This window comes from Etheostoma spectabile, unplaced genomic scaffold (assembly GCF_008692095.1).
Source record: "Etheostoma spectabile isolate EspeVRDwgs_2016 unplaced genomic scaffold, UIUC_Espe_1.0 scaffold280, whole genome shotgun sequence".
NCBI lineage: Eukaryota > Metazoa > Chordata > Actinopteri > Perciformes > Percidae > Etheostoma > Etheostoma spectabile.
In genome coordinates, this window is record NW_022605578.1 from 1,249,217 (window position 1) to 1,260,557 (window position 11,341).

General features: G+C 42.9%; 1 protein-coding gene and 1 long non-coding RNA gene across 2 annotated transcripts in view; both read left to right on the forward strand.

Moving 5' to 3' along the window:
• LOC116685996 (uncharacterized) overlaps positions 1 to 11,341 on the forward strand; it is a 23,228-nt gene that overhangs the window by 3,428 nt on the left and 8,459 nt on the right. The gene's annotated exons all lie outside the window — the stretch shown is intronic.
• On the forward strand, positions 6,814 to 11,217 carry LOC116685995 (SLIT and NTRK-like protein 2). Its single transcript, XM_032510922.1, has 2 exons — positions 6,814 to 7,421; positions 7,596 to 11,217. The coding sequence occupies exon 2, from the start codon at positions 7,650 to 7,652 to the stop codon at positions 10,314 to 10,316; it is 2,667 nt and encodes an 888-aa protein (XP_032366813.1). The 5' UTR covers positions 6,814 to 7,421; positions 7,596 to 7,649; the 3' UTR covers positions 10,317 to 11,217.

Genomic DNA, 11,341 nt, shown 5'->3' on the forward strand with positions numbered 1-11,341 from the left:
CCCCCCTCCAGCAGACCACAGCATAGAGGATGGCAGAGGCCACCACAGAGTCATAAAAAGTCCTGAGGAGAGTCCTGCACACACCAAAGGACCTGAGTCTCCTCAGCAGATGGCGGCGACTCTGGCCCTTCTTGTAATGGAACCTATTGACTCCGCCGCTGTTCTACATCCTGTGGAATTTGGGGGTTAAATCGCACCAAACGTATGTGGGTGGGTGTATCAAGCCTGGGGGTTTAAAGGACCTAAATGTCTACTTTGTGACATGTTGACGAGTTGTAAGTGACAATGTGATGGGAAAACAGCTTGTCTTACCAGAGTCAAGGCATGCCTGTGTTAGCAGTTTTCACAGATGCTAGTATTGCAATTAAAATAAGCTATCTTGAACTGAAAAAAAGAAACAATAAAACATCTACATTCACAAAAGTAAAGAGTAGGCTATTTCACATATTTTTGATTTGTAATTTTTTGACATGACATGTTACTAATAGTAGGTGTCAAAACCATTAAAATCGCAATCCTTCAATCTGTTTTTTAACAATTCTTTCTTTCCATTCCCAATTCTCATCTTATTCACTTCTTTATTACCTCAGTTTGACCCTAAAACCCTCACTGTCCCTTCCAAACACACTCCCACACACACACAAAGATTTTGATGGAGTGTTAAATGAAAGACGGGGAGGCCTGTGGGCAGTCGTTCTTAGGCAAACAGCCACAACTTCTGGTCAATCACATATAAGCAGAAAATAATGTATGGTGTTTATTTATGATCCTATCCTCTATAAATAACAGCACTCTAAAGGCGAGGTAACACCAACATTGTTAACATATTAGCGGAGCTAGTTGGCAAACTAGTGTAGCTGTTGAGTAGTGATTGCCAAATGAAGCCTTGTGAAGCTTTGTGAACTATGTAATTTATTTTCTGAGCCCAGAACGGCAAATCAGTGTGATTCAACCCAAAGCTTTATGAGGCTTGATTTGGCCATCACAGTGCGCTTACTGTTCTTAATGTTGTATTATTTACACTTATATAATTTTTTATAATAATGTGTTTGATGTTTTACCTAAAGCACTCTGAATTGCACTGCTGCTGAAAAGTGCTATACAAATAAAATTGCCTTGCCTTGCCATAAGCTAACAGCTAATATGCTAGCGTGTCAGGAACATGCTAGCTCTAATCATTCATGCTCTCAGCAAACTAGGCACCTTGATTGCTAATTGATAATAAGTTAACAGAGGTTGTTTAACAGACTTATTTGTACCATTCTCTAATAGCTGAGTAAGTGAATGGTGCAATATGGCTAATGGACTGATCCACGTTGTAGGCAAAAGTAAACAAGCCACTTCGACGTGATTTCAATGTAATTGATTCTGATTTAAATAAATGACTAGATTTCAATTTTGGCCTGTGCTGTTGTCAGCTGCTCCATCAATGGAAAGAAAAATCAACAAGCCTTTATTCATTAAATCAGTTTTACTTCATTCAGTTCATCTGAAAGCCATGCTTGCATTCTGGTCATCATGCCCCTCATACCACTAAATAGTTAGCTACACAGGAGGATTTTGTACCACAGCTCTCAAGATCATGCTGCAGATGCCCTTCACACAGGCAAGTGACATTTCTGTGTCGTGTAGCTGCAGAGCTGACTATTGGCTACCCGCTGTATCCTACAGACAAAATACAACATGTTGACATTTATTGACATTTATTTGATCAGGGCAAGCCAGCTGGCCATTTGCTGAATCATGGACCGGGAACCACTAGTGCAGTCTGCTGCTCTGAAGAATCAAGAGGGCAAAAGAGAGTTCACCCATTTAACTGGACTCCACATTCAACACACAATGTACCTCAGGTTCAAGTCTATTGATGACTTTGAGCAGTAGTAATACACTGGAGCGAGACAATCCTTTCACTTGCAGCCTCCCTAACCATTCTTATGTCTTGTGGCTGAGCCATCCTCATGCCTTCCTTCTTGGACTTTGCAGGGTTGAAAACTAAATGAAAATGGACTGTATTTATATAGAGTACTGTGTTTTTCTCAAAGCGCTTTGACACATTACATTCACCATTCACACACATTCATACACTGTGGCCGAGGCTGCCGTACAAACACCTGCTCATCAGATACACACTCACACACCAATGGTGCAGCATCAGGAGCTATTCAGGGTTCAGTGTCTTGCCCATGGACACTTTGACTGCATGGCCAGCGATGGAACCACTAACCTTCCAATTGGTGGGCGACCGCTCTACCACCTTAGCCACAGCTGCCCTAACTACAACTGACTCCCTGGTTTTAGAAAACTACAGTTGTACAAAATGTTACAACCCAATGATAGCAGAAGGATCCGCAGCCTGAGGCCACTGTTAGGACCATTGTTTGAAGGAGAGGCTTGTCTAGGCTATTCCTCACTACAATTACAGAGGCCTTTCATCTGTTGCTGCTCTGTGTTTTCACCAAGGAGCTATCTTGGACTTTGCAGGGTCGAAACTACACTTGCTTCCCTGGTAAAGAAAACTAGCACTTGTACAAAATGTTGCAACACAATCAGAGCAGAAGGATCCAAAACCTGAGGCTCTTGGTATGACCATTGCTAAGAAGGAGGGCTGGTTTATGTGATTTCTTACTACGATTATGGAGGCCTTTCATCTCTTACATCTGCTCTGTTTTTTCTGCTTTGTTGTTTGTTAGTTTCCTTTCTGCAAAAGCTGAACCTGAAGGAACTGCAGTCAGTTGCAATGGAAACACCCAGAAAATGCTGCCAGTCAAGTTCAGACCTTTTCTTCCCACAGATGTAACACAGTACTCACACTCCCTACACTCCTGATCAACAGTCAACCATCACAATCAACTCACTATTTGATTGTATTATCTGCTACTCATTTATCCTGACTACATTTACTGTGTCAATTAGTTAGTGGAAATGTGGTTAACGGACTAATATAAAGTGAGATGGAATTGGCCTTAAGGTGCCTTCTGCCTTTTTATCAAATCTGAAGGCCCTTTGGGTCTTATACAGTAGATGGGCCCTGTAATAAACTTAAATGAATTAGCTTTTAATTAACTCATAAAAAAACTAAGTTGGGGAACACTGTGGGCTCAAGAAGGGCCCACAGCTCACAATTTTACCCTGATGTCCACTAACAGGTTAATCCAGCCCTGGTCAAAGGGGGTTCAGCCCTAATTCACTCAGCATGCGGCAGAATAGATTCCTTTGTTTTGGACTCTACGGCTCCCCAGTTTCACAAAGGTCAGTTCTGCTCTTGGTAAAGAACAGTGAGAATTCATTTATTTTCCCCAAATTTAAATTAACGTGAAAGATTTGTGTGTGTGTGTTTACTTTGCCCCAGTCCTAATTATCTAAGTAATTATCTTCACTTGAGTTCCTGTGCGGGAAAATCACCGGACGCCACAATCTTCTGAACATAGCCATAATGAGAAATACAGATAGACTTGTCTGGAGCTTAATAAGCTTTGTAACAACTCATTTGGCAATGGCTTGAATGTAACGGACGTTTATTAATATCAAAAAGTTCCGCACTAAAGCTTTAAGTATTTAAGAGGTTTTGTTCAATTGCTATCAAGCGTTTACCTCTACTTAAGATTTCTTTTTAAAGCTCTTATCACAGCAACCCACCTACCTCACACAATTAGCCAAATAGTGCATTTTCTACTCGAAACCACATTTTTTTCATTATATATCAACTCTACATTTCAGAATGCAAAAATAAAAAAAATTCTTATAACAAACAAACTCTATCAAAACACAACCAACTTGATTCAAAATAAAATAATTCGGTCAAAACACAAGCACACCCCCCCCCCCCCCCCCCAAAACAAAGAGAATCAGATAGTCAATAGTGAATAGTGATAGTCAATCACATTGACACAAAGATGTTCTATATAGTAACCGTTGATGACATTACAAAAACGGCCTTACTTTTCATGTTCTACCTGTATACAATAGACAATGTGAAATCCATTGCTTTTTTGTAATTCATTTTCCTTTTACTTTAAACCACCCTATAGTGATGGCTTGAGGGTAAAATGTGTGCATTTTGGCAACAAACTACGGTTCGCATCGGTGTGTAAATGTGTGTGAGTGTTTTCTGATGAGCAGGTGGCCCCCTGTACTGCAGCCTCGGCCACGGTGTGTGAATGTGTGTGAATGGTGAATGGATCCTGTAACATGCTGTGAGTAGGTATTAAGACTAGAGAAGAACTATGTAAAAACAGTCCATTTACGTTTACAATGCAACGCTTTATTAGCAACAGTAGTTATTAGCAACATTTATATACTGTAAATGTTGGTGGGACCAACCTTTACCAGTACTGTGATTTATATTTCTATATTCATGTAATAAAGATTCATATCAACTTAAAAATGCTGATATAGTTTATCCTATTTCCTCTACTCCATTTCTCTCTGCCCACACAACACACACACACACACACACACACACACACACACACACGCTTCAGGTACAGTCCTCCTCAGTGGCCTGTGATTGACTTGACAAATGTGCTGTGGAGCAGTGCTCTGACAATATATACCCAGCTGGTCTCATGTGGAAACCCGGAGGCTTCTCCCTTCAACATGTCTTCTCCCCATCAATCATTGCTGAAATCTGAGGTGGCCATTATTCTCAATAAAAAAAAAGAAGCTGAATGCCACTCTCATCATTACGTGCATCATTCTCTATCATCAATGCTGCTGTATAATTAGGATGATATATTTATAGGTTGGCCTAAATTGGAATAAACTCACAAATATTTTGGTGTTGTCAATTTTTGGAGACCACAACGGCCGAATGCCAGGGTAGCAAGGTCATCAAATAGAACGGATTTCCATGGAAATAATTAATTGTAACAATTGGTATTGTGTTTTGTTTTACATAAAAAATAATACTTACAAATTAACAATATTTGAACCCAGCGTTGAGTGAAATGTCCAAGACCAGTTTTTAGAGAGCTGGCTCTGCTGGACCTTGACCACGTCCGTGCAACATGCACGCAGCTGGACACTGAAGAACCTGCTGGGTTGTTAAATACAACAGGATTTTTTACATAAAGAAAATGATCCACAATCTAGGACCATCAGAACAGCCTAAAACTTTCTTTCTTTTTGGATAAGTGATGGATTTCATCCTTCTATTTATTTATTTTTATAATTCTTTATTTATGAAATACTGGGAACAACACAATAGTCAAATTTACATCACAGTTCCAGTCTACAATCTAAACCAAAGTTCTCCATTCCCAACGTTCCCATTTTTGTAAGCATAGTAAGAATACATTAGAACACAAAACAAGTGGTGCATTACTATGAGACTTATCTCTAGTACATTTAGAAACAAAAGGACCATACAAATATTTAGTCAATAAAATCAAAATTAGTCAATACATAAAATACTGTACAGTAAAATCAACCCTTGATTTGTTAAAGTAGTTTTTATCGAAGGAAAGAAGCACAACATCAACATGCAATTCCAAGCCTATGACTGACTGACACACACACACACACACACACACACACACACACACACACACACACACACACACACACAAAATAAGACAATGTTAATGTATCACATTCCTATATATTCATGTAATAAAGATTTATATCACTTACTGCTGATATAGTTTATCCTGTTTCCTCTGCTCCATTTCTTTCTCTCTCACACACATACACACACACACACACACACAATGTATTATATCCCTATGTATTTGTTGTTAATTTAATATAGTGTATTCCACATTATTGTAAAACTTGTTCCTGTATATACTACTCTCTGTCACAAAGGAAAACTGAGGACGCTGCTGCGGATTTGGTCTAAAAGTGTCATTCTTTCTCTGATAACAATGGTATGTTTAGCTCTATGAACTGGCAGAACAAATGTCTGTGTGTGAGAGTAAGTGAGTGACAGATAAAGACTGCACCCAGGGAAATAGAGGAACTAATGAGAGAGAGAGAGAGAGAGAGAGAGAGAGAGAGAGAGAGAGAGAGAGAGAGAGAGAGAGAGAGAGAGAGAGCCTGAAAAGAGACCTTTCCTGCCTCCTAGTGGCGTCATGGGTAAAAACAACAAAAACAAAAAAGCTCCTGATAAACTGACTAAAGAGGTGGCAGCAATACAGTGGATGTGGCTCTGAGTCCATAGCATCACGTTTGCATGATTATATATAGTGTCGATTTTTACCATCATACTTTGATGTTGACGCAGATGTTTATCTAGAGGCTTTATGGTGTAAAGTTATTTATTGTATATTAGACTAAAGGAATGCACTGAAATGCTTTGCAATGGTAAAACTGAAGATTTTGGCAAAATGCAAAAAAGAATCTGAACAACAAAATGTAACTGCTTCCAGTTTAAGTTTGATTTTTGTATTTTTTTTTTCTTCTTCTAGAAGACAGGGACCAGACAGAATGATGCTGTAATAACAATAACAACAATGCAAATATTAATAGTAGTAGTAATTGTGTTAAGAACAAAAATTGTAAGTGAAAACAATTGACATTTGAACTATTTTAGGGAGAAATGTATCACTTTGTTTAAGATAAAACGGGATTCAATTTGAGGAATTGTTAAAACAATCGAATCATTTTGGAGGAAAGTGGTCTCTTACTGCCAAGACACTGCTTGTACGGTGTGTGTTTGTGTGTGTGTGTGTGTGTGTGTGTGTATGTGTGTGTGTCCGTTCATGTTGACTGTTTCGGTGACGTAACGGCCCCTGGTTTCCTCTCTCTCTCTCTCTCTCTCTCTCTCTCGTTCTCTTTCTCAGTCACTCATACACACACACACACACACACACACAAACGCAGTCAGGCAGCAGCAGACGCTCAGTGCTGCTCTCAGTGTGCGGAGCGGAGGAGGAGGATCGACGGCACAGTAGTTATGCCTCAGCTCCGGGAATATATATTTCCCCTCTCTCTGTCAAGCGCGCTGCTTTTTTCCTCTTCCTTTCTCCGCTAGAGTTCACTTTTACCGGTCTCCTTTCTTTTAGGGAAGGCGATAAATAGAGGCAGCCGTGCGTCATGGTGCGTCTTTGCGCATTATTTCTGGATCTCTATAGAAAAAAGTGATTTATTTTGCCTGGACTAAAATGAAGCGCTTTTTCTGTGTGAAGGAGAAGAGAAGAAGCGTTTCCCAGCCCGTGTCTCTCTCTGAGAATTTGGCTGCAGCTGCTGGTGATCTGCGTGAAGCCAATGAATAAATCGGCGCTCTCTGTAAGGAAAAAAGGGTTGCAGTAAGCGGCTTTTTCTCCCTTTCGTTTCTCCTCTGTCTCTCAAAATGTGCCAAGTCCATCCACCACACAGGATCCCGTTGATTTGCGATGGTTTAGCTGTTTTTCTTTTTCAGGATTGATTTTTTTTGGGGGGCAAGGATTTTGGAGAAAAAACAATTTGGATTCAAAGTGAAGGTAAATGGAGAGATGTCACGCTCCCAAGTGTGTTTGTGTATGTGTGTGTGTGTGCGTGTGTGTGTGTGTGTGCGTGCGTGCGTGCGTGTGTGTGTGAGCGCGTCAACCTCCTTTCCCCCCCTCTCCCTGCTCTGAGCACTCACCCTCTGTTTTCTTTTTTTCTTTCTATCCAAGGCTCACGCTGCAAAGTTAAATGCTGGATTCCAGCGACCATTTTTGGCTGTAAAAATGCTGAGCGGCGTCCTCTTGCTGAGCGTCCTCACGGTCACCAGCCTGTCTCCGTCCGAAACGGAGAGCCGCAAAACTTCAGCCTCCAAAGAGATCTGCAAGAGCCGCTGCACCTGCGACGAGCGGGAGAACATCCTGAACATCAACTGTGAGAGTAAAGGATTTACCACCGTCAGTCAGTTCCAGGCGCCCCCGAATAAAATCTCCCAGTTTTTTCTAAACGGAAACTTCCTGTCACGGCTCAGCGCCAATGAGTTTGTCAATTACGGCAATGTCACCTCTCTGCATCTGGGGAATAACGGCTTGCAGGAGATCCGAACCGGCGCGTTTAACGGGCTGCGCTTCCTGAAGCGGCTCCACTTGAACAACAACAACCTGGAAGTGATTAAAGAGGACACATTTGCGGGACTGGAGAGTTTGGAGTATTTACAGGCGGACTACAATTACATCAGCGCCATAGAGCTGGGCGCTTTCAGTAAGCTGAACAAGCTCAAAGTGTTGATCCTGAACGACAACCTGCTGTTGTCTTTGCCTCCCAACATATTCCGCTTTGTGCTCCTCACCCATTTGGATTTACGCGGCAACCGGCTCAAGATGCTGCCGTTTGCCGGGGTTTTGGAGCACATAGGCGGCATCATGGAGATCCAGCTGGAGGAGAACCCGTGGAACTGCACCTGTGATCTGATTCCCCTCAAATCCTGGCTGGACACCATTTCCGTCTTTGTGGGGGACATAGTATGCGAGACGCCGTTCAGGCTGCACGGTAAAGACATCACTCAGCTCATAAAGCAGGACCTGTGCCCGCGCAGGAATGCTGGTGAGCGTGCTCACCCCGCCTCTGACTCTCACTTTCAAGGGGCCCTGCTTCCGACCTACCACCCGGGCGTGATCACCCCCACCCGACCCCCGAAAGCTTCCCGCCCGCCCAAAATGCGCTACAGGCCCACCCCTCGCATCACAAAGGACAAACATGTCTTTGGGCCTATAATGGTTTACCAGACGCGCTCCCCTGTGCCCATGTTGTGTCCCAGTGTGTGCGTGTGCACATCACAAAACCCGGACAGTGGATTGAACATCAACTGCCAAGAGCGGAAGTTGCATAACATCAGCGAGCTGAACCCCAAGCCCACGTACCCAAAGAAACTCCACCTGACCGGTAACTACTTACAAGTGATTTACAGAACGGATCTGACCGAGTACAGCTCGCTGGAGCTGCTCCACTTAGGAAACAACAGGATAGCAGTGATTCAGGAAGCTGCATTTGAGAATCTAACAAACCTCAGGCGGCTCTATCTGAATGGGAATTACATTGAATCCCTTTCTCAATCCCTCTTCGCTGGCCTGCAGTCGCTCCAGTATCTGTATTTGGAATATAACATTATCAAAGAAATCTTTCCGCAAACTTTTAACTCTTTGCATAACCTTCAGCTGCTTTTCTTGAACAACAACCTGCTGAGATCGCTGCCAGACAATGTTTTCGGCGGCACCATGCTGACACGACTCAACCTGAGGAATAACCATTTCTCCTACCTTGCAGTGCGAGGGGTGCTAGACCAACTGTCAGCGTTCATCCAGATCGACCTTCAGGAGAACCCCTGGGACTGCACGTGTGACATTGTGGCGCTCAAAAACTGGATGGAGCTGTCCAGTACCAGCGTTGTGGTTAACGAAATCACTTGCGATTCGCCGTCCAAACACGCAGGGCGCCTGCTGCGCTCGCTTCGCAATGAGGCCATCTGCCCCGAGCCCAGCGAGGCGCCCCCGCCACAACATGCACCCCCTACAAAAGCCCCAACGTTAATAAGCCCTGGCACTGAGGCCACCACCCCTTCCTCGTCTTCGTCTTTTAGCTCAGTCAGCCCCACCGAATCCCGAATCCACACTCCTGAGTTACACCCCGAGGTCCCACTCTCAGTCCTGATTCTCGGGCTTCTTGTTGTTTTCATCCTTTCAGTCTGCTTCGGCGCAGGCCTCTTTGTTTTTGTCCTGAAGCGGCGCAAAGGAGTGGAGCATGTCCCCACAGGCGCCAACAACTTGGATCTCAACTCTTTTCAAGTGCAGTATGGCTCCTACACTCCTGAACCCACCCAAGACAAAACCTCTGAGAGCCACGTTTATAACTACATTCCCCCACCTGTAGGCTCCATGTGCCAAAACCCCATTTATATGCAGAAGGATGGCGAACAGGTGGCGTATTATCGCAACCTGAAGGAGCTCAGCTTTGGGCCCCTTGACGCAAAGAAGGACGTCCTCAGCCGCAGCCCAGGGGCCTTCACAATCAGCAAAATGGATTTTATAGACAAATCGCCAACATCATGTGGTTTGGCCACCCCGGATCCTCCCGAGATGTTGTATCAAAACTTAGGGGAGAGGCCCCACAAGGAGCTTCCCACAGCTGCAGGCGCCCCTCCTTTCCATTACAACTTTTGCACTTTACCTAAGAGACCTTGCATCGTGCCCCCCTACGAGGCTGCAACAGCCCGGCGGCATATCACCAACCAGGACAGGTTGAACAAAACTGTCCTGTACGGGACCCCCAGGAAATACTACGGGGCTGAACACCTTTCCAAAAACAATGAGCACCCGCTTCTGCTCCCTGGGAAGCTAAAAACAGAACCAGACTACTTGGAGGTTCTGGAGAAACAGACTGCGATGAGCCAACTGTAAGATAGCAACAACAATGCCCCAACCCCCACCCCCTCCAGGTTCTGTGCAGCATTCATAATAATCACGCAGTTACTGAAGTAATCGCCCTCTCTCTCTATTTATCTATCTTATCTATCCGTGTTCATTCCTGCAGCACTGACTGGAAGCGAACCGAATCTTTGATGATCTTTTGTCTCTCTTCCGTTTCTTCTCTTTCTTTCTTTTCAAGATGTAAAAAAGGAGTATAAGAAGTATATTATTATGCAGTTCTATTTTTTTTCTCCTGGAAGGTATAAATTATTTCTTCTTTTTTTAATAATGAAATTCCAAAAGACTTTGATGATGGCAGGTATACCATGGGCAGGACTGTGCACAAATACGGGTTTGTGCTTTTCATAAAACTGTATTTTATTCTCCCTGTGGAAATTAGAAAATGTCTGAAATAATTATTCTTTGTAGAGGCAAGGTAATGCTACAGAATGACATTCCTGTACATACTCTTAGCATACACAGATAAATGGTGAGTGTTAAACCATAAAAGAGAACCTTTTCAAACTCCAACAAGCAGCAAAATCTTACTATACTTAATCCAGAAAGTGCCTTCGCACTCAACTATTTTATCAACAATGCTCTGCAAAATGTTCCTTCTTTTTTTTTAAAGTGCTGTATTTTAAAGAATCAAATCTTTATGTAAAATAGAAAGACTTCTTTGTCTGTTTAAAAAAGAAAAAAAAGAAGAAAAAAATGAACTTGAGACTGAGTGTGAAATGATATATGAGTTCTTGACGGGGAGATTTGTGTTATTTTGATTTGAATATGAAGTGTGTTTGGAGATGTACAACTTATAGAGGATATTGTATGCTATAGGGGAGCAATACAGCGCGGCGAAATTGCGCCATTAAACTTTCACTGAAGCACTTTGTCAAGATCCTGAGCTTGAGTTGAATTTTGTATACACTGCTTGATTATCTTGGATGCTGTGGGGTGCTGTGGACTGCTTCTGCTCTGTGGACGATGTGTGTGTGTGTGTGTGTGTGTGTGTGTGT